This window comes from Notothenia rossii (assembly GCF_949606895.1).
Source record: "Notothenia rossii genome assembly, chromosome: 12".
In the NCBI taxonomy this organism is placed as follows: domain Eukaryota; kingdom Metazoa; phylum Chordata; class Actinopteri; order Perciformes; family Nototheniidae; genus Notothenia; species Notothenia rossii.
Genome location: NC_136911.1, coordinates 13,998,846 through 14,022,102, shown reverse-complemented (window position 1 = coordinate 14,022,102; position 23,257 = coordinate 13,998,846). Strand labels below are relative to the sequence as shown.

At 40.8% G+C, this 23,257-nt stretch overlaps 1 protein-coding gene across 1 annotated transcript; it reads right to left on the bottom strand.

Annotated features, from left to right (window-relative positions):
* Window positions 1-1,965: 1,965 nt before the first annotated feature.
* On the bottom strand, window positions 1,966-15,928 carry tfr1b (transferrin receptor 1b). Its single transcript, XM_079661121.1, has 16 exons — window positions 15,717-15,928; window positions 14,318-14,455; window positions 13,779-13,863; window positions 13,514-13,636; window positions 13,314-13,409; window positions 13,051-13,190; window positions 8,797-8,966; window positions 8,582-8,701; window positions 8,308-8,393; window positions 8,156-8,219; window positions 8,000-8,067; window positions 7,850-7,905; window positions 5,655-5,745; window positions 5,035-5,268; window positions 4,799-4,948; window positions 1,966-4,122 (listed from the first exon to the last, which is right to left on the bottom strand). The coding sequence occupies exons 1-16, from the start codon at window positions 15,860-15,862 to the stop codon at window positions 3,910-3,912; spliced, it is 1,980 nt and encodes a 659-aa protein (XP_079517247.1). The 5' UTR covers window positions 15,863-15,928; the 3' UTR covers window positions 1,966-3,909.
* Between the last annotated feature and the right edge of the window lie 7,329 nt (window positions 15,929-23,257).

Here is a 23,257-nt window from a genome sequence, read left to right as displayed (position 1 = left end):
AACACCATCACGCGCAGATAGAGCGGCGGAAGTGGTTTCGAATTCACCACAATAATAGCACTTCCTATTCGGAGATTCAAGCTTCAAAATAAAAGCACGAGTACAACGCGATTATGAAAAGCCTCATCAGGGCCATAAACAGCAATGGTGTCATATCATTAAATATTTATATATGTTTGTAAAAAAAATGTTTGATAAGTTTCCCTAGTGTTGCCCTTGTTTATGTTAATGTAGTCCAAATATAAATTAAATACTGTTCTATTAAATCTGAAAACCATGACAAATCTTGAAATAACAGAAATTAAAAAGAAATACTTGCTCTTAAAAATATACATTTACCTACTAATGACAAGTCTTCAAAAAGATAGAAATAGCTTATAACAGATGCAGTATGTTAAAGAATATAATATATATACAGTGATGCAAACACAGGTATGGTGAAAAAAGAGAGAACTATTCGAAGCAGGAAAATAACAGCGTAATATACCATCTGACAAAGGCTTGCGCTATAATGCTTCAATTAACTGGCTATTCTTTATAATATACTCAGATCAATAGAGACAGAGATGTTAAGTTATAAATCAAGGGTTTTTATTATTATTTACAGCAGGGGTGGGGAACCTTTTTCCTTTCAATTTTTACAACATCCTCCAAGGTCCGTACAAATGATTGAACTCAACCTCTGCTTAAAAAAACTAAAATCACAGCCCATTCATTTGGCCTTTCTTTCATGCTGTGCAAAGAAAAAGCAACCTCTTAATCCAGATATCTTACCATGACTCGCGCATGCATGCATGTGAGCATGATTTAAGTGGTGGGGACCTAACCCCCTCTAGGGGGGTCCGGGGGCATGCTCCCCCGGGAATAACTTTTTTTTTAAAATATTGTAGTTAAAAGCATCAATCTGGTGCACTTTGAGAGCAACATGAGGAGATCTATGGGTACATCTTTCAACACCCATTTGAAACAGAACTGTAAGCAGATTTTTCTTTTTGGATATTTTACAAATCACTTCCCTTTTAAACTTTATTCTTGTTATTTTTAACAACTGTTTTGTTACTGTCATATAGTATTTTATACCTGTTTTTCATTTAGTCTCTATGTCTCATTAATAATTGTAATGATCATATCAAGGTGGGCCTTAACCTCACTGAGCTGAGGTTTTTTGAGCCTCTCAGGAGAGAGCTCTCTTCCACCTGGTTGTAGAAAAGCTCTTTAAATTCGTTAGCATAGCTAGCTAACCAGATGCTAATAACAACAGATCGCCACTGTGCTTACAACTAAAGACACAGCCACGCAAACACTGCGGCATGCTTACGGCTCCTTATGGGTACTGCAATATTTGAAGAGCTGGAGCGGCGTTCCGGTGCTCTCCGTAAGCACTCTAGTCTAGTCTACACTCCTTTCAGACGAGACATAACCACGTGAAGACACGTTACGCTCGTGTTGTGTTCATTGAACCTGTCCTTGGCCAGGAAAAACAGGCACTCGCTTGTTTAATTATTTTGCGATCTAGATTTCTTCTTCTTTTTTGAAGTGAGAAGTTGTCCGTCAGTCGGACGGACTAACGGAAGGACGGACGGACGGACGGACGGACGGACGGACGGACGGACGGACGGACCCCCCCCCCCCCCCCCCCCCAAACGAAAACTCTTCGGTTCTCCACGAATTACACAAGTCACCCAAAGCAGCGTTAAAAAAGCGGGAGGCGCCGAAAAGCGACTAATTTGCATCCCTGTATATAGATATAGAACAGCGCTCCATTGGCTTCAGTTTACCACTTCTTGCCTTATTTTGCGCATCATAGCCCAACATCTACCTTTTCCCCCCAAAAAGTATACGTGGCTGATTTGTGAAACAGCAATTAAATAGAAGTTTAATACTTGTTTACTAAATCAAAACTAGAATTGCTCTTGTTGAAAACATACACTAATGCAAAAAGAAAAAAAGGATCAGACAAACATATTCTGGAAGCCAAGCCAAAAGCGTTTATTAGACTTTTCTGCTGAACATGGAGATCATGATGAGAACAATGAGTTATGAAACTTACAGTTGGAATTACACAATGAAGGGAAAATGAATTTCCCAATCTTTCACTTGCCCCTCTCAGAGTTCAGTAACATTGGCTTGAATTATTGTAACATCTTGCAGGAAAGAAAAAAAAGGCTGCAACAATATCAAGCTGAACAGAAGGGAGGTGTAATAATGACATATAATCTATAGTACCCAACACAGATGTTTTGTTTGCTCTAGAGCGTATTGAAATAAATAAATTGGATATGAATTTAATTCAATTGGGTTGACTGACTGATGATATTCTTTTAACAAGTGTATTCTAATAAATATCCCTTATTGCCATTTGAAAGGCCTTAAAATATTGTCAGAAAACAACAACTTTTATGGGAAGAAAATGGTCAAACAAAAAGACATCAAACAGCTTGGAAAAAAAGATCTATTGGTAGAACTCAAATTAATCCAAAAAGTTTGTAATATAGAAATGTTGAACTGCATCTGAATAAAGCAGTACAGTAACATGAAGAGGAAATATGCCATCCAAAAGCATGCAGAAAGTTGCGGAGTGAATTCACATGTAGGTGCATCTGTTGTACTTTTGAAGTAACTAGGTGTGTTGAAAACTGTAATCAATTAAGTGCATTTCAATAATGTTCTGTGTTTTATTAGATGTAAAACAAATCTTTAATCTAGCTAAATAAGAAACACACCCACATAATCCAAAAATAATGACCAACAAATAAATATATATAAAGTATAAAACTCTGGGAAACACTGTCCCCGATAAGTTGTTCCACCCTCAAGTGAAATATGAGAGACACTGCTCTCGATAAATACACATTTAAAAAACACACACAAACATACAATCACACACACTGGTAGGCAAAAACTACCATCACTGCTTTACATCATGGAAGACACTGCTCCCGATAATGGGTTTTAATTATGGAAGACACTGCTTCCGATAACTTTATCATAATATAAACTGTTCCAAAGTAGACTGTGCAACATAAATGGCTTTCTTGCAAATTAACTAATCATTACTCGCGTCTTAAAGAAATTTGATAATGTTTTAGCTTTAAATTATTTGTTTAAACTTGAATTCATCCTGCCACCAAGTGCAGGATAAATCCAAATCATAATACATTTCTAGGCTTAGTGGTCTATAAATAGGAATTTCCCAATATCCAGAGACTTTTGGTTTTCGCTCTGCTACTAATTTGACATGTCAGGGACAATTCTTTATCACTCTTAATTTCTTCCTTTTAAATAACCGTTTAATGGCAAAGAAGACATACGGTCATGCTGTCATTCTCTAAAATATTTTCTCAAAAAGGAAGATATAAAGGCCATTTACAATAAAAGTATATTTTCTTCTTTAACAGGGGATTCCATTTTGTCAGCAACAGTTGAGGAGTCATTTCTGTAGCAGATGCTGCCGGGTGCTTAGACAGTATAACCGTCATAATTATGGAAGACACTGCTTCCGATAACGTCGTATAAAAAGACAAAATAATCATTTTATAGTGGGCACTGCCACTGATAAAAAACATAAGTATAAATAAGGTTTCTCAGTGTTTTGATGGCGAGAGGTCACAGCAGAGGGTTACACTGCTTCAATTATTTGCCAGGAGAAGAGGACGCAGATTTGTCAGTAGCATTATTATCAAGTATTTCATTTTGTTTCACAGTAAAGAACTGTTTCGTACTCTTCTATTTCCTCCTGAATCTGTGGGGGGTTACAACTCTGACCCTACCTGTTTTAGGGGCTGGGCTTAGACATCTGATTGACAGCTTGTGCTAAAGTGCTGTTGTTGGAGCGCTTTCCTTTGTTTCTACTTTAAACTGCATTTCTCACACGACAATCACGCTCACAACTTCCCAGACTTTTTTTCTTTAGATTTCGTCATCGATCTCCCAGATGTTGCCCACCATGGCGTTGGCACATCCCTGCAGGTTCCAGGTGGCGAGGGCCAGCTGGGTGCGGAAGTGCTCCATGTCGTTGGTCTCGGCGATGGAGGCCAAAGTGTGGTTGCCCCGACCCAGCAGGAGATGACGGAAGGGGGTTTCAATGGGGGACACGTAGGGAGAGAGGAGGGTGTGCTCAACCTGGAACGATAAACAAAGACTGTTATACATCTGTGAGGTGTTAAGATATAGTAGTAAAACAAAGCTACATGTATACTGTGCTCAGGATAGTACATTAGCAAGAGCATTCACTCAAGGAACCATTCTTATAAACCATCTTCAGAAGATAAGATTTACTTAATTGATCCCAATTGTTGTTTTTCATTTACTGTGTGTGTGTGTGTGTGTGTGTGTGTGTGTGTGTGTGTGTGTGTGTGTGTGTGTGTGTGTGTGTGTGTGTGTGTGTGTGAAATTGAACCTGTGATGATTTGATTATTATTTGTCTTTTATTTTCCATTACCTTTTGAAAAAAAAATGAAACGATGCAACATGTTGAAATAGGGCATGTATACTAGTGGAACCATTACTCAATTAGTAAACATACAAACCTACAATAACGTTTTTAGAATGTTTCAATTGTACAAACTAAACAGAATCTAAAATGTTTACATAACATGGAGGATCACAAACTGATACGTTTTGAATTTGGCATAGTTTTACACTTTTTAAATATTTCCTTACCCAACCCATGACGCAAATTGTACATTTTGCCAATTTGTTCACATGGAAATATATCAACGGGACAGTAGTGCCATCAACCAAAGGATTGAACTTGTTAATAACATTTAAAAATGCATGTGACTACACTGCGTCTCACCATCATGATCCTGTCGTTGAGGATCCGACAGGCCTCCTTGTCACTTATGTCAGTGTTGGCGAGGTCAGTTGTAATGCTGCTGGCGGCTCGTTGGAAGGATCCACGTGCACGGTTGAGCCATTTGGGATTCACTTCCTTCAGCTGACCAGTCTACAGAATAAAAAGGTATCAGCAATAACACTAAGAACAAACAAAAAGCTTTAGCTAGATGTCAAAAGACAGATGGAGAGACGGACCTTTGAGAGCTTGTTGATGCGTTTGTAGACCTGGACCACAGCCTTGGTGATCACGCCGCTGTACCGGCTCACATCCAGGCTGGGATACAGCACGTGGTCGTGAACCAGTCGAAGAGCCATCTGTCCCGCAAACTGTGCCGCCACTGCCGCCATTTCACTGGTGTGATGGTTTGTTTTGTAATTGAGGTTGTCCTTGTTGTCCAGGTCGGTGCCATAGTAGCTGTAAGCCTCCTCCTTAACACACCATTTCAAAAACAATGTACATGTTAAAACTAAAAAGCACAAAGGAAACAAGATGTAACAATCAGAATAAGTAGAGTAATCAGTAAACTGCCAAAAAAAAAGTCAACCGACTCAATTGCAACCATTATATGCAAATAACCCATCTGACTCGTTTATATACAAAAAGGACTGAATTACAATGCATACTGTGTTTCTGAACTTTGGATTAACGCAATGTCAATAACCTAATGTGAAAATAAATGTCTAACATCATTTATTTTTCCATCTTTAGTCACTAGTGGATATAGGAGGTTTCGTAGATCTAAACACTGCCATCATGTGGGTAAAAGTAAAACATACCCACAGTAATTATCAAGGGATTGTGTTGCATTACTCACGTTGAGATTAATGAAGTGGAAAGAGATGGAGGGAATTCCAGACAAGGCCAGGAAGGGATAGGCAGGGTCGTCCATTGACATCGGCTTTAGTCTGCACATATCAGAATGTTATTGAAAGTTATTGTAACGAAACCATCTTTTACAACAAAAAGTTTCACAATCTGTTCTTTCAACAGCAACCACACTGTGGTAGAGCTGACATACAATGTTTGGTATTGGCAATTCAAATATATTTGCCAAGTTTAGACAGCATTTTACTTAAAGAGCAACTTGCAGGTTAGAGACACCAGTGAATAAATGCGTAGGAAAATGATGTATACACTAGATTTCCCCAAAAATATACAGAAATATACACTACAGTGACATCTGGCATCGCTTTTGTAAGACATTTTTACTTCCACATAAAAAAAGACCACATGGCGTCACATGCGGGAGAGCGGACAGTCTAACGTATTAATAAACATGGATCACAATGCTAGTTTTGACACAGAAGAAGTCGAAAATGTATATTCGTATGCATATGACGGACCACAACCTTATAATTATGAGCCTGCTAGGCGTCCAGGAGACCAGGAGCAGCCAAGGATTAGAAGAAATAACGGCCATCGGCGAGAAATTGAGCTGTGGTGTGAGGAAAACCAGTGGAGAACAGGGCAGCTGTCTTGGTGACAGCTAGCTACAGTTAATGTTAGCTAACGTCACATCACAACATTGTAAAGTTATCATATATCAGGCTATAACTAAAGTACTATTGATAATATAGTACCGTTACTGGCAGGACTGTTGATACTGATCCATAACAGAAACTAATGCGCAAGTATCAGCCGTATCTCACGTTACCTAATGCAACTCCACACTACATCTTACGGTGCTGTGTACCGGAGGGGAGAGAGAGAGGAGCGAAAGGGGGGAGAGAGAGAGAGGAACGAATGGGGGAGAGAGGGAGAGTAACGAATGGGGGAGAGAGAGGAACGAATGGGGGAGAGCGAGAGCAGCGAAGGGAGGGAGAGAGATGTAATACGGTTTCCTGATAAACGTTTTGATTGATAGGCCTCAGCTGTGGAGAGTATGTGCTGCAGGGAGGTGGATGCACCTCTCACAACTAGGGATGCGAGCGATTATTCGATTTTTCATTAGTCTCTATAATCGAAAATTATTTTTTTTAAATACGATTTTATTTATATATTTTTTTATTATTATTTATGTTTTTCTTTTTTTTTCTGGCTGAGTTTCAACCAAAATATTGACTAATACTAATAATAGTAATAGTATTAATAATTGTAAATGGCCATTGGTCACACCACCAGTTTGTTTTACTGTAAACTTGGAGGAAGCCAGCAGCGCAGGCTGCGCAGAGTGCAGACTGCTGCACTCCGTCTGCGGCGGCGAATAATCGATTAATATTCGCCAGGGCTGTCCGATTTTGGAATTTGATCATGGTCAGTTTCTGGCTTCCCTACTCACAACGCACCCAGGAACGAAAGCTAGCTCCGGTCCTTTTCCTGTGAGGGAAACTGTGGACTCGATTTCCTGACAGGCTGGAGTTTGTGCAACCTGCACAAACACAAGCTCACCATGATTACAAATGGTGAAATGCAATGTAAAATTTCCGGAACAATACCAGCTCACTAATTCACAACCGCTCAAACTAACTACAAACTACTACCGCGGATTGGGCAGAGAAGGAGTCAGAGAAAGTTGCTCCCCCATGTGACGTAATATGCCGCGTTTGACGTTAAAAAAATCAGTTTTTAGTAGCAGAGCTCAGAACGGCTCCTTTCCCATCTGAATTCCTGCCCTTATGTCTCGTAAAACATATCAAATCCTTCATTAACTTTTTTTTTTAATTGTAATTTTCAGGCAAGGTTAAGCATAAATAAATAAATCTAGTAAAAATAAAAAACCTGCAAGTTGCTCTTTAAGCAAAACTCTTGTCTGGCTGCTTTTGTTCAGAGATAATTAACATGTTAGAATGTGGTCTTCAATTGTGAGCATAAGGCATTTGTACAGAGACTTAAGTGTCTTATCGACACCAATATTTTTTTTATAAAAACACCCAGATTGAGACTTCTGTGTTCAAATGTTCTGTTAATCATTGTATTTCTAAGGACTACAAAACTATCCTAAAACATGGTTTGCAATAGTTCGCTTTTGGATGACTCACTAAACAAAAACGTGGCTGCTCCATTACTTACACATTAGCTGTTCCCACCATATCGTACACAGTGCCAGTACCCATAGGACTGTTCACCTGCATCGACGAGGCAAATGAAAATGAATACAAAAACACAACTTGTTTGTACAGAACTGGATGAACATTGAGTGAGGTGTTGTTGTGCTGTTACCGCTTTCATCGTTTTCTCAAGGAGGCTGTAGAGCAGCGGACTTGCTGAAGCCATAAAGCTCCCACGACCTTGTGAGGAGATACACAAGGTCAACAGACTGGAAATCACTTAACAACTGTTTCAGTACAGAGATAGTACTGGAGAGGCTTTACTTACCCATGAGCAGTCCGTCCAGGCTGATGTAGGTGACAACATGTTTGTAAATAGAAGACATATAACCCTAAGAAACAAACATATTCAAACATATAAGAAATATGGGATAGATGTTTGTTTTTTGGATCTCAAGATAAAATAAATGTAGTTTCTACCTCCAACCACTCGGTGGCGCCAACACTTCCGTACTCTCCAGCGCTCCAGCTAGCAAACACCAGGCTTCTTCTGGGCCTAAAGCCATCTGGGAAAAAATAAAACAGACAGAGCATTTAACTTATGTTAAGCAGAAGAAGGAACTGCAACAAAAACACACACTGTGACTGAGATTAGTCTACAACATTGGCTACAGCCTCATTTATATAACTTCTTTAAGGCTAAAAATTGTACTTGCATATTAAAGCATCGAGATGTTTTTGAGATAATGGTTACCTTTCTCCACCATCTCCCGAACAGCCTTGGCCAGCTCTGTCAGTATGGAGGTCCCAACAGTGGCTTTGGCATAACCTTTACCCCAGGCGTCCCTCTGGGCTCCCAGAACAACGTACTGATCTGCAGGTTCACATACAGACAACAAAGCATCTTAGATGTATGGTGGAGACAAAATAATCCAAGTGTAGATGGTCAGAGAGAAGATAAAAACATACCAGGATCAATGAATCCTTTGATGACTCCGAACACGTTGTGGATTTCCTTGTTGACCAGCACGTTGTTCACCTGAACGGTAATGTTCTCGCTGCCTCCCAGTTTGTAACCCACTGAGGTGAGGCTGCCTTTAAAACTGCTGCTCGCATCTGACTCAGGACCTCCGATTGTCCTAGAGAAGAGATAGAGAGAGGCGGATGAGGAAGTGCTGTACACTGAACTGTGCCAGATTTGACTGCAATGTCTTTTTAGTTAAGCTTTCTTGCTGCAACATAATAATAAAATAAAAATCAACCTATTACGGCTGCTAACTGTAGCTGCCGTCAGCTAATTAGCTATTAGATCAGTTAGCCATGATGCCAGGATGGGGAGGTTGGAGCACTGTGGGACTGTTGGTGTTTATACCACAAGCACCGGAGCTAAGGACTTTTTTGTTGCCCTCGGCGGGGGGGTAATGCTGGGGGGGGTCAGCGCCAGTGTTGTGCCAGAAATGGAGCGGGGCAAGCGCACGCCAGAATCTAATCTAGCTTTGTCTTGTGTAGATGCACTTTCTTGATGTTTGGTCGTGTTGTGTCAAAATATTTTAATCACATGTTATGTATTCATAAAAAATGCACCATTGACACTATAGCTGTAAATATTTAAGACATTGAACTCACAACCGCAAAGAAAAACAGATTTAAAAAAAAAACATCAATAGTAGGCTTTACCTTAAAAACACAAGGATGTACTGTAGGTATACTCAGTTCTTGGGCACGGTAAGAATATATGTGAAGCCTAATGTCAGACACAGTCATGCATGTCCATCATATTCTAAATAATAGCTAAGTTAACAAATTGCTCAATTGTCCAAAGAACCATGAATTTATTTATAGTGCTTAACAGATGTGGTGTTTGAGGCCCCGGCCACACGAGGACGCATACGGCTAAACGCATAGGATTAACGCAAACGCAAAAAAGCTTCCGTCCACACGCAATATTCATATTTTTGAAAGTGCATCTAGTGGTGCTAGTAACGGTGGTCCTATGATAGCAACTCTAAAACCCTCTCAACTCCGAAGCGTAAACAGAGACAAAACGGTAATTGATCTTGTGGAGCAGATCCAAGTCAAGCTGGACCTTTTCGCGACCGACTTGAGCACGGGTCGGATGCTGCATTTTCCAACGCTCCCAAAACACATCACATCTCCGGCACAAATCAAGGATGTGATGACAGATTTCATTGCGAGGTTGAAAGAGAACTTTGCCGGTCGATTGGATGGACTTGCTCTGCCCACAGAGGTGATGGGCTTTGCCAGAGACCCCTTCCCTGTTGCAATAGAGGGGGACGTATCAACCAGAGCAAAGGAAGTGGTCCCCTGCATCAACAAGGGGAAATATACACTGGAACTTATTGACATGCAGCGCACTAACGGGCCGGCGAAGTTTTGGAGTGATGTCAAAAAACAGCAGTTCCCTAACGTTCAGAAAGTAGCGATCTGTGTGCTCGGTATGTTTGGATCAACATACACATGTGAATCAAAGCTTTTCACACATGAACTCAATCAAAAGTAGCACTCGCTGCTCCCTGACTGACAGCACTCTTCACCAATGTCTTAGGATTGCATTGATATCCTATGAGCCAAAAATCACTGCTCTTGTTCAAAACAAAAAATGTCCCTTCTCCCATTGAGAAAGTCAGCTATGACAAATCACAAATGAGGTGATAGTAAGCACCTAGTTTACTATAGTAGACGTGTAGTGTAGTATTCATTCATATAGTTACCCGTATCCCTTGTTATGGGTTTGTGCACTGAAGGGTTTGACAGTTCTTTCTGTATTCATTTAAATGCACTTTGTAATGTGTCTGGGTCAAATGTGACCAAAACGTATGATTGTTTTTGTTATTACTTGAAAAGTGAAAAAATAGTATTGCTACAGTACTACCTCTTTGTGTTGCATTGGAGCTCTTTAGCTGTTTTTTTTGTATGTGAGGACATTTATTAAGACTGCTATTATTGTATTCAGTAAATGCACTTTGTGATGTGCCTGGTTAAAAAAAAAAACCCTGAATATTTGACTTCTAAAGCAAACAAATGTAATGCTACAACTGTGCACTTTTTTTTCAGATTCTGTTAAATTAATGCTAATTTGTTGTGTTTTTATGCACTTTTTGACCTACCTTTGTGAGATGAACAATGAATAAAAATTGCATGTTTTTCATCGCAGTAATATGTGTTGATTTAAAATGTGTCACTATCCGCTTTTTACAGGCCGCTAAATGTCTGGCCCAGCTGAATTTTGTAGTTATAAAATCTGGCCCAACTGAATGTGTAGTTGAATAGCCCTGATGTACAGCATTTCCTGAGCTTAACCGGAAGATATGTGGAAGGTTGTTCCCCTGTGTGTGTGTGTGTGTGTGTGTGTGTGTGTGTGTGTGTGTGTGTGTGTGTGTGTGTGTGTGTGTGTGTGTGTGTGTGTAACACATTCTCACTCCCAACCAGTCACATATTGACGGACGGTCAGGGCCCCTCCCCGTCACTCTATTACGTACAGGGTACCCCTTGGAAGTCAGTTTTAAACGAACAGGGCGTCCCATTGACTTGCATAGAGCTCCCTGAACGTTGGTAATAGAGGAGTTGGGATTGCTGGCGAAATGCTCTCTGCAGATCCATTCTCACAGCGTTTATCAACCTTTTTCTTACTCAATATCAAGCCACACTTATTGTTTTTACTTCTTTATTTTAATTGAATAATGTAGGACTTTTGTTGCCGTCAGTTATGGGGAGGGTAGGGGCTCAGAATACTGAAATCTGTATTGTTTCATTGTTTTTTCCTTCTAATTTTGTATTCTTTTCTAAACCACACACTGTTATTTACTCAACAATAACACATAATTATCCTTGTGTTTATTTATTTGTTTGATTAATAAACACAATTTGGAGTCCGTCAGGACCGAGGGTCGGAGCAGCTCATAGTAGTTGCTTTAGAGAATTTTACACGGCCGGAAGTAAGTATTCTCTCCGCTTGACAAACCCTGTGATAGTCCTCAAGCTCTGTGATTGGATGTTTGTGCGCCCAGGGTTACGCCGAGCGTTGAACAACACTTTGAAATGGGATGGAACCACGGCAGACTGTCCAAAACTAGATTTGAACGGGTCCACCCCGTCCCCCCCTTTTTCTTATTCAAAAGAAGACCTTAACCTAAAGTATTCTTTAATGTTTAAATAAAGCCTTATTAGTTTGTCTGTCTGTGTTTCCTATTAATATCTAATAATACAAATAATACATTTCAATAGTATGCTTTAACCACCAGGTGTCCCTTTCTATCAGCTGCACCGTTATGGTGTACATATACCAATTGGATCAAATATAAAAGTCAGCGGAATTAGTATTGATACTGCGAGGAGACGTATTGTGTGAAGAGAAATTGAAGATTTTGTTTGATTGCTGATATATTTTTGATCCACGTCACATATTCAGTTTCGGCAGCAGTTATTCCTGTTTGTCTAGAAGTCTTCTCATCAGGGCTCTATAAATAGCGAACTACGGCAGATATGTAATATTTAATGCAGCCGAACCGTGTATTACAATGCCGTTGTCTGATGACCTTCAAAGAGAAAAGCAAGTACACTCGGAATAAAGTATTATTTTATTTGATTTAAATGTTTTCGGATTTCACATCAACAGGAAGTCCGGTTAACTATAATGTCCGTGTGCAACAATACCCAAACCCATAGATCCGCGGGTGAATAATAATCACCACATTACACAGATCCCTTCACATTTAAATTTACATTAAAGTATTTTGTGAGGCCTTCTAAAATGTTATTGAAGGTTGTAGTTGTAGTTGAAGAGTTTGTAAATTATTTTGCTGCGCAATCGCACAACGGCACGTCCATTAACTCCACAACCACACATGGATCAACATTGATTTAATACATTAATGTAGCCTTTGTTTCTGCTAAAAGAGGTTTCGAACAGCTGGGGCAACAAGAAAATCGGCGAAATCGAGTGTGACTATTAAAAAATAAATTATTATTATATTAATATTGACAATAACAACCGGCCGCGGGGTAGCATTTGCCGGGGAGCGTTCTCATGGCGTCTATCAACGCTATGGGAGGTCCCTGCCCGTTAAAAACTGACTTCCAAGGGGTACCCTGTACATAATAGAGTGACGGGGAGGGGCCCTGACCGTCCGTCAATATGTGACTGGGAGTGAGTGAGTGAGTGAGTGAGTGAGTGAGTGAGTGAGTGAGTGAGTGTGTCCTCACTTTAGAAGAGCTGAAGCCATGTTGGCCGTGATAGTCTGGGCTGGGATATCGGGGAGTCCGGACGACTTCGTGGGGGGGAACTGAGTGTGGTTGAAGGAGGGGAATCCAGGGGTGTAGGGGTCACCTGAACCCAGATGGACCTGTATAGGGACAAACACAAAGTCAAAACACAACATGAAGTCGTTTTAAAGAGAGACTTCACTGGCATCTTGGTTTTTTGGGCTTTTACCAACATCCTAAGTTGCTATTATGTGCACACGTACATGTCCGAAGAGAGCTGTGTCCAAATTATAATTGTAGTCTTGAGGATCAGGATAGATCAGCACAGCAGAGGCCCCCTTCTTCGCACCATTATCCACCTGAAGAAACAATCAGAATCATGAAAACAAGTTTTAATTAAAGTTCCCAAATGCAAAAGAAAGAAATGATATGAGGCCGGTGAAGGTATCAAGTGTGTCGTCACCTGCTCTGCAAAACTGATCTTTCCAGCGCGGAGCAGCAACACACTGCCTTTCAGCTCAACCCTCTTCTCCTGCAGAACGTTCAGATCCTCCAGACGACCGTAGTTGCCATACACCAGCTTGCCCTGAAAACACAAGTCAAAGTCACATAGGCCGCACCATTTAGAAGCTGGAAACTAAAACCCCAGATTTTATTCCATTTTAGATTTTAAATGGTATTAAATGTTAACAAAAAAAAGGAAATTGTTAATGTTTTGAACAACTTACTTCAGCTGTCCCAGGAGCACTGTATGCCAGATATCCTGTAGGCTTGAAGTTAACTGAACTATAATTTACACAGTTTGGATGGTTGCTGTAGATCAGAGGATACAAGTTTTGTTAAAATATATGTAATATTTAGTTTTTCTTAGAAATCAAGTTTTCTTTTCTACTTGAGTTTCTACTAACAAACTAAAATTACTACATTCTCCTGCCTAATTATCAAAATTATTTGTGGCTCATGTGCCTGTTTTGGAGTTTTTTCAAGAAAGTAAAACCTTAAATTGACTAAGCTGCTTAAGACAGATAGGGCAATCGGTTTTGCGGCGTAAATAACAAAACAATATCTGAAGGAGAAGGGGAAAATAAGCAACACTTAAAAGAAAAGAAAACTTGAATGAAAATGTCATAATATAGATTTTTGATAATCTCAGCCTTAAAATGTTTTGGTTAAAACATAATCTTAACACCAATTTCTTACATTTTAAAATAAATATCCCTAAATAAAATTGGCACAATCAGTAAATGTATGATAGTAAAGGACCAACCTGTCTGGGGTCTGCAGCTGAACATAGTGGATGTCAATCCAGGGATCCATCTCCTCTTTCTTGAAAACATCATAGATGCCGTTTGCCAGACTCTTGTCTTCATCACTTCCTGCTGAACGTCTGGGCCGATCAAAGTCACTGCAGAGAAAACAAAATCAAATTTCCTGACAAATTTGTTGCACCTCATTCTTCAACAATGAGCCTTTCATGAATGGTTCAAACAATTCTGAGAAAAAAAGCCCACGAGATGACTCGTTAAAAACGGTGCACATGGACACATGGTGTCAACTTTTGTTGTACATTACCAGACACTCTTTTAAGTGAAATGTATTTTAAATCTTTTTCCATTAACTTTGATTTGTGGTGGCACACATACAAAGTAAAGTTAGGATAAATGTCATAGAAACACAAATGCCCAGAGATAAATGTAGGCGATCCTGTTCTCTGCTGTGCTATTAACGTTGGCTTCAGTGCTTTACTTTGTCATAATATATTTTAGTGGTAGATCATAGTTGCATTGAATGTGTTTGGATGAATATGGTTTGAGGGACAGTGGTAGGAAAAAGTAGAGCCCTTAGTTAAAGTGTGGGTGTACATATATATATCACAATATAGCATGTTTACAGTAATTCTATAAATATATAGAATCAACATAAAAAAGTAGTTTCTTATTTTAAAGGGGACCTATCATGCAAAATGCACTTTTGTACGTCTTTTATACATGAATATGTGTCCCGGTGTTCCAGGGAACTCACCAAGTGTCAGAAAACACAACCCTCTCTATTTTCCTCCATACCCAAATCTCTTAAAAAGGGGCTGCAACGGATCTGATACAGACTGATCCAGATTTGAACACTTCTGTGACGTCACAGAAGTGGCGCTACGGCTATTGGGCCAACTCCACCAATCAGGAGGAGACAGCCACGGACATTGCCGTTCGAAAGCGCTGGAGACGCTGTAGTACATATGCCAGGCCTGTAGATGGTGCTGTTCTCACAGAATCAGCCCATGAAAAGACAGTGTTCAATTGAGCGAAATGAGGAATGGCTAAAATGCATGATCTGTATTTTGAAAAATAAAAAGTATAAATATGTCTTATATAGGTATGGTCCTACACTATATTATTCAAATATAGCATGATAGGTCCACTTTAAATCATTTGAAAGATAGAGGGAAAAAAACAAAACCATTTTTACATTGTTTTCACTGTATATTTTGATATTGCCCAATATTAATTACCACTAATAACAGGATAGCTTTGGAGGCACCATCTTTTATTTTGTATGACTAATTGCATTAGCAGGTTTGTTTGGTTGTTAGGTGTGTTCTCTTTTGTCTTTAATTTAAGTATGATGATATTCAATTGTGTTTTAAAAAGTTATGCACATGAACCAGGCACCTCAAAGATTTGTCAAAAGCCTGGCTGGTGAGTTTCTGCGTGAGGAGTTCGGTAACTTGTTTCCAGTTCATCCGAGCGTCTGGAACAGATGCTGCTGCTGCTGCAGCTGCTGCTTCTGCTTCTGCTTCTGGTTTCTGAATTTCCATTTCAGGATTTGTGGCACAGTTTTCCTGCTGCAGCTGAGTGTCACGGTGGCTGAGGTAACCCAGCAGGTAGCCTGAAGGATGAAAGTATAGAGGCATGAGAACTGGATTATAATAAAAGTATTAAAGTTTAAGAGCAGCTTTCTAACCCTACAGCTGAACAGAATAGGACTATGACAAAAGTACCACGGCACCCTAGTTTTCAGAGATGTGCAATAATACATTTGTATTCAAAATGAAGCAAAACAATAAATAAACTCAGGCCAAAGTGCTGACAACGCTGCTAGGTTCTTTTTCCCATAAACAACTTAGCGGTTAATGCTTGAGCCGTGAGCTTTTTCCTTACTAATGTCCGTTACTGCCTTGATGTTGTAAGGTGATACTGCTACAGAGATATGTAAATAATCAAATAAAATAAACTAATTTGACTCTAAAATGACAGTTAAATATCGTACAACTCTGTTGAGTGCACAACAATGTAACTTCATTAGTGTTATTATTAGCTTACGTACAATGGATTTCAGTAGCTGCTTTTGAATTGTCTCTTTTTTTGCAGTAATTCTTCCAAAGTTTCTGTTTAATCAAAATCTTGAAAGTTTTAAAGCAAAAAATGCCAATTATTCACTGTGTTAGAGCTACACAGTCTTTTGCATATAGTAATTGTAGTTTGTCATTTAATTTGTTTATTATGATTTTGCTCACATTAGAAGTATATATTTGTGGTAATATTCTGTTAAGTTAATAATAATTTGTTTAGTTAATTTCTTTGCTTTATATGTTAGTCTTTATTTGGGTTAATTTATTTAGGGTGATTTTTGGTTTAGACACCTGGGGGAAGTGGTGAGCACAGGTAAGGGTGTATATAGGCAGGAAGTGGCAGACCACCTGTTTTTGCACCTGGGTAATGGGCACATGGTTTTTTACCAGCACGAGAGGATTGTTTGTACAAGGAGAAAGAATTGTTTGTGACCGAGAAAACAATAAAACCAGCCTCAACGACAGAACCCATGCCTGGAAATTGGTTGACTTTCTACACTGCGTACATTACCTGCCCAGGGTGCCAGAAGTGATCCGTTTGAAGGTTTTAACTTATTTTGAGTTTAAGTTTAGGACAAACGGCCACTACATCAAGTAAAAAACCCGCTCATGGATTAAAGAAAGAAGAACTTTCCTTGGAATACGATCCTGCGGACCTGCTATTGGAGTGGGCTTTCCGATGGGAAAGGAACTTGGATTGTTTTAATCATTTTTCATGGAGCATCTGCTGTTGAGAGACAAAGACCTGGTCCAGATCTAAGAAATCTCCACATGGTATGTACACTGTTTTAAAACGCCATATAGGAAGATGGTGAAAATCAGTATTTTATGAAAAGACTCAGTTATAAACTTGGACTGCTTTAATTCGCTGTGCGCTTTGTTGGATTATTGACGCAAGAGACGGCCTTCATTCATGAGAAGATAAAGCCTTGTGTAGGCCCAGCTTGTGACTTATGTGGATGAAAAAGAACTGTTCGTTTTAAACCAAGTTGTTTTCGATAGTGTTGCCACCTTTTGCTCGACTTATTGCCTGATTGCGGGACCGCAGTGTTATCCGCAAGTGTATAAGATGAGTGACGAGTCAGCGGCATCCGATGAGGAAAGGCCAGCATCAAGACGGTCAATTAAACTGACCGCAAAAGGAATATGCTTTTACATGCAAAATTGTCAAGAGAAACGCACTGCAAAAACTAAGCAGGCTAAAAAGCTAATGGATAAAATACGTCCTCTACTAGAATTAAACGACAATGCCGATGCAGTAAACGCTCAGCTCGCTTTGTTCATTAAGTGTTACGAAGATGCATGCAGTTTGCACGAAGTGTTTATGGAAATGCCTCTACCAGAAGATGATCAAACACTTCAGGCAAAAACTACGAACTTTGAGAAAAAGATGAAATCATGTCGTGAATTTATTGAAGAGGTAAAGCAGTGGCTGTCTAAAATCGGTCGTCCATATTCGAAGCCAATTGAACCTCAACCTTCCGACGTAGAATGTGTTGATGAAATAAGACCTGAGGATAGTATTTCTAACATCTCAAGTGTAAAAGGAAGTTCTGTAAAATCACGTGCAACTGGTGTATCAAAGACGTCTGCAACATCCACAGCGCGCATTAAGGCGGAGGCCGAAAAAGCAGTTCTTTTCAAACGCTCTGAAGGTTTAAAAAAGATGCATCACATTGAAGCACAAGAGGAAAGTCTCCGCAGGGAAGAGGAAAGTCTCCGCAGGGAAGAGAAAAGGCTCCGTAGGGAAAAGGAGCAATTGGCGCTTGAAACTGATTTAGCGGCAACTAATGCAAAGATTCAAGTTTTAGAAAGGAACTCTTCACGGTGTGGGTCGGCTCGATCTGATGGAATGAACTCCTATTTGGAGAGAAGCAAAGCTCAAAGGTCCATCAGTTTAAATCCCCAAGCCAACACTTTTGTCCCACATGAAAATCATGTCCGAGCCCCCCTTGATCCTGCACTAGTTGTAAGGCAAAAAGAAAGATCTGCATATGCTGCACAAATGGATGAAAGGCCTGCTAAGCCAGAAGCTCCATATCTAGAAAGACAGACTGCTGGTAACAATCAGAATGACATGATGAGCATTATGCACAAACAAAACGAAATCACTGCATTGTTGGTTCAGCAAAATATGTACTCTGCTCTCCCTACAAGAAATCTCCCTGTTTTTGATGGAGACCCTATTCAATATGACTCCTTCATTAGAGCTTTCGAAAATGCAGTAGAGAAGAAAACCAACAATCAGAGCGACTGTTTGCACTTCCTGGAGCAGTACACTAGGGGGCAGCCTAAAGACCTTGTGCATAGTTGTCAGCATCTACCTCCAGATCAAGGCTATCAAAGAGCCAAAAGTCTTCTCGCACAGCACTTTGGAGATGAACATAAAGTTGCATATGCTTATATGGAGAAAATATTTAACTGGACCCCTATTAAAAGTGAAGATGTCAAAGGATTACAATCATTCGCTCTGTTTCTCCGAGGATGTACAAATCTAACAGAACAAGTGAGGTATATGAGGGAACTGGACTTACCATCTAACATGAGAAGCATCATTTTAAAACTTCCTTACAAACTGAGAGAAAAATGGAGGAATGTTGCATGTGATCTGAAGGAAAGAAGGGGGGAGAGGGCTACATTCATCGATCTCGTAAATTGTATTGAGAAACAAGTGAAAGTTGCCTCAGATCCAGTTTTTGGAAACATCCAAGACTCTCAACATAATATCCCCAAAGTCATCAAAAGCAGCCAGCCAGGAGACAGAAGGAAGGGAAGCAGCTACGCTACAAATGTCACTCCTATGAGGGAAGACGCTATGGCACGGCCTGCAGGATATACTAATAAAATCACCTCCACTCATTGCTGTCTGTTCTGCCTGCAGAGGAGCCACACACTGGATCAGGGCTGGCAGTTTAAGGCCAAAGTACAGCGGGAAAAGATCAGCTTCATCAAGGACAAGGGCATTTGTTTCGGTTGTCTGAAGGTAGGCCATACAAGCAAAGACTGCAGGAGTCGATTGGATTGTTATGTATGTCACCAGAAACACCCTGGAGTCCTCCACATTGAAAGACCGGATAAAGGCACATCCGAAAAACAAGCCAAACCTTCTCTGAGTCCTCCAAATGAGCCAAATGTAACCTCTCAGACGTGTGGCCACATTGGGGCCGGTGTGGAAGATGATTCCACCTTTTCAATTGTTGCAGTAAAGGTCAGAAGTAAACTGACAAACAAGACCATGCATACATATGCTTTCTTGGATCCGGGCAGTTCCGGCACATTTTGTACTGAAGCCATGGCAAAAAGACTTGATTTGCGGGGTAAGAAGACAAGCATCCTGTTAAAAACAATGGGACAACGAAAAGTTGTGGATACTCACGTTTTGTCGGGTCTTGAAGTGTCTGGTATGGGTGCTGAAGATTTTATAGAGCTTCCTGATGTTTTAACTCAAAGAACTATGCCTGTGTCTACTCTTAACATTCCACGACAAGCAGATCTTGATCCATGGCTGTATTTGAAGGATGTAAAACTCTATGACATTCATGCAAGTGTTGCCCTGCTTATTGGAACTGACGCCCCGAAGGTCTTGGAGCCGTGGGAGGTGATAAACAGCCAGAATGAAGGGCCTTATGCTGTCAGAACCAGAGTTGGCTGGGTCCTTAATGGTCCTCTTCATGGTGGAGGCTGCAGAAGTAAGAGTGGCTATTCTTCCGTATCAGCAAACCATATCTCTGTTGAACACCTGCAAGAAATGCTTGTACAACAATATAACCATGACTTCAATGAGAGGTCGTCAGAAGAGCAGTTGGAAATGTCCAGAGAAGACATTAAGTTCATGGATATTGTTAGTAGCACAGCAAAACTAATTGGAGGCCATTATTGCATTGACCTGCCATTCAGAAAAGAAAATGTAACTCTGCCAGATAATCGTTATGTTACAGAACAGCGCTTGGGTAGCCTGAAAAGAAAGTTTGATAGGAACAGTCTGTTTAAGGAAGAATATACTACGTTCCTAAGTGAAATGATAACACAGCAACATGCTGAACCAGTGCCTCTTGACCAGCTGACACAGAACAATGGGAACGTTTGGTACATCCCTCACCATGGGGTGTATCATCCTCAGAAGGGCAAGCTCAGAGTTGTGTTTGACTGTGCAGCCTCATACAAAGGAACATCACTCAACAGCCAGCTTTTGCAAGGCCCTGATCTTACTAACAGCCTCATTGGAGTTCTTGTCCGATTTAGGCAGGAGCCTATTGCAATTGTGGCCGACATCCAATCCATGTTTCATCAGGTTCATGTCTCAGATAAGCACACCAACTTTCTCCGCTTCCTTTGGTGGCCAAATGGTGACACCGCACAGGCACCACAGGAATACCGCATGAAGGTGCATTTATTTGGAGCTGCATCATCGCCAGGCTGTGCCAACTATGGCTTGAGGAGGACTGCAGAGGACAACGCAGAACACTTCCCTCCAGAGGTTGTGAGTACAGTGAAAACCAACTTTTATGTCGATGACTGCCTCCGTTCAGTGGCCTCAGAAGAGGAAGCTAGGAAAATGATTCATGATTTAACTGCACTCTTGCACAAAGGAGGATTCACTCTGTCAAAATGGGCCAGTAACAGTCGTGCAGTGCTACGCTCTGTCAGCGAAGACCAAAGAGCAAAGGACATGATGGACCTGGATTTGGATACAGATCAACTTCCTGTTGAGCGTACATTAGGACTACAGTGGCACGTTGAAACGGACCAATTTGGATTTAAGGCCTCTCTACAAGAGCGACCGCAGACGAGAAGAGGAATTCTTTCAGTGGTCAGCTCCCTCTACGACCCATTAGGCTTCCTTGCTCCATTCAGCATGATGGCTAAGATGTTACTAAAAGAATTGTGCAGAAAAAATCTTGGATGGGATGAAGCTATTCCCCATGTTCTCTCCAAGCAATGGGCTGGCTGGTTGGAAGATCTCCACAAGGTGGCGGAGTTCAAGATTGATCGCTGTGTCAAGCCTAAAGACTTTAGCAACCCTGTCACTGTTCGGCTTCATCACTTCTCTGATGCCAGTGAGGTCGGGTATGGAACTGTATCGTATTTAAGACTGGAAAAGGACAATAAAGTGCATGTTGCTTTTACTCTGGGGAAGGCCAGAGTTGCTCCACTGAAGCAAATGACAATTCCTCGTTTGGAGCTCACAGCTGCAGTGCTCGCTGTTAGAGTAGACCGCATGCTACGAAAGGAATTGCAGATTAAGCTGGAGAAATCTGTTTTTTGGACCGACAGCACAACAGTCCTGAAATACATATGCAATGAAAGCCGGCGATTCCATACTTTTGTGGCCAATCGAATTGCAGTCATCAGAGAGGCAACTGATGTTGACCAGTGGAGGTATGTAGGGACTAAGGAGAACCCTGCAGATGAGGCGTCAAGAGGAATGAGGGCAGAGGACCTCCTGAATGGAAGGAGATGGATGATGGGACCTGATTTCCTCTACAAGTCCGAGGATGAATGGCCTAAATTGGACGTAGATGTTCAGATGATCCCTGGTGCTGACCCTGAGATGAAAAGGGACTTGACTGTGAATGCTGTTGTTAAAGACACAGACAATGCTATGAGCCACCTGATTCATCACTTTTCATCTTGGAAGAGACTGCAAGTAGCTGTTGCTTGGCTTCTTAAGTTCAAGGAGACTCTTGTGTTATTGGGACATAAGAGAAAGGAGCTTTGTGCTTCTGCTGAACTCAGTCAACAACAGGTTAAAAGCCAAATGAAGAGCTTTAAGTCTACACTTAAAGGACAGAGTCTGATACCTCAAGATGTGACCAGAGCAGAGCTGACAATCATCCAGTATGTGCAACATCAACGGTTCAAGGAGGAAATCACCTCGCTGCAGAGTGGTGTGAAAACCATATCCAAAGACAGTCCCCTGTACAGATTGGACCCAGTGATGGAAGGTGAGATCCTCAGAGTTGGCGGTCGGCTTAGCAAGTCCTCGCTGCCAGTTGAATCTAAACGTCCTGCTATTCTGTCCAAAGACCTGCATGTATCCACATTGATTCTGCGCCACATTCATCAGCAGCTAGGTCATGCTGGAAGAAACTACATATTGTCCAGATTAATGCGGAAGTATTGGATTATAAATGCAAACTCTGCTGACAGAAAAGTCATATCAGATTGTGTAGTTTGCCGACGCCAAAGAGGAAGACTCCTTGAACAAAAAATGTCTGACTTACCTGTCGAGAGAGTGTTGCCTGATGAAGCTCCCTTCACTCATGTTGGCGTTGATTATTTTGGGCCCATTGAAGTTAAAAGAGGCAGGGGTCTTCTCAAAAGATATGGAGTGCTCTTCACATGTATGACCAGCCGCGCTGTACACTTGGAAGTAGCACACACGCTGGATACGGACTCCTGTATAAATTCAGTGAGAAGATTCATCTGCAGACAAGGCCCAGTCTCCACTCTCAGGTCTGACAATGGAACCAACTTTATTGGAGCTAGCCGTGAGCTCAAGGAGAATATGATTGCTCTGAATCATGACAAAATCCAAGGAGCCCTTCTTCAGGACGGCATAGAATGGAGATTCAACACCCCATCAGCTTCACATCAAGGTGGTGTTTGGGAGCGCCTGATTCGCTCAGTGAAGAATGTGCTTAACTCAGTCCTTAAACAGCAAACCTTGGACGATGAAGGACTCCAAACAATGTTTTGTGAAGTTGAGGCAATATTGAATGATAGACCTATCACAAAGGCCTCAGATGATGCGAATGACTTGGAAGCCCTTACTCCGAATCATGTTCTGTTGTTGAAAAACAAACCAGTTATGCCACCAGGACTGTTTGACAGAAATGATTTGTATGTTAGGAGAAGATG

Excerpts from the sequence above, each read along its gene's own strand:
- tfr1b (XM_079661121.1), bottom strand. The coding sequence starts at position 15,862 with ATGGAAATTCAGAAACCAGAAGCAGAAGCAGAAGCAGCAGCTGCAGCA. Across the intron at positions 13,637-13,778 it reads GTGCTCCTGGGACAGCTGAA|GGCAAGCTGGTGTATGGCAA; the intron begins GTAAGTTGTTCA and ends TTGTGTTTTCAG. Across the intron at positions 8,068-8,155 it reads CCTGGACGGACTGCTCATGG|GTCGTGGGAGCTTTATGGCT; the intron begins GTAAGTAAAGCC and ends TCTCCTCACAAG.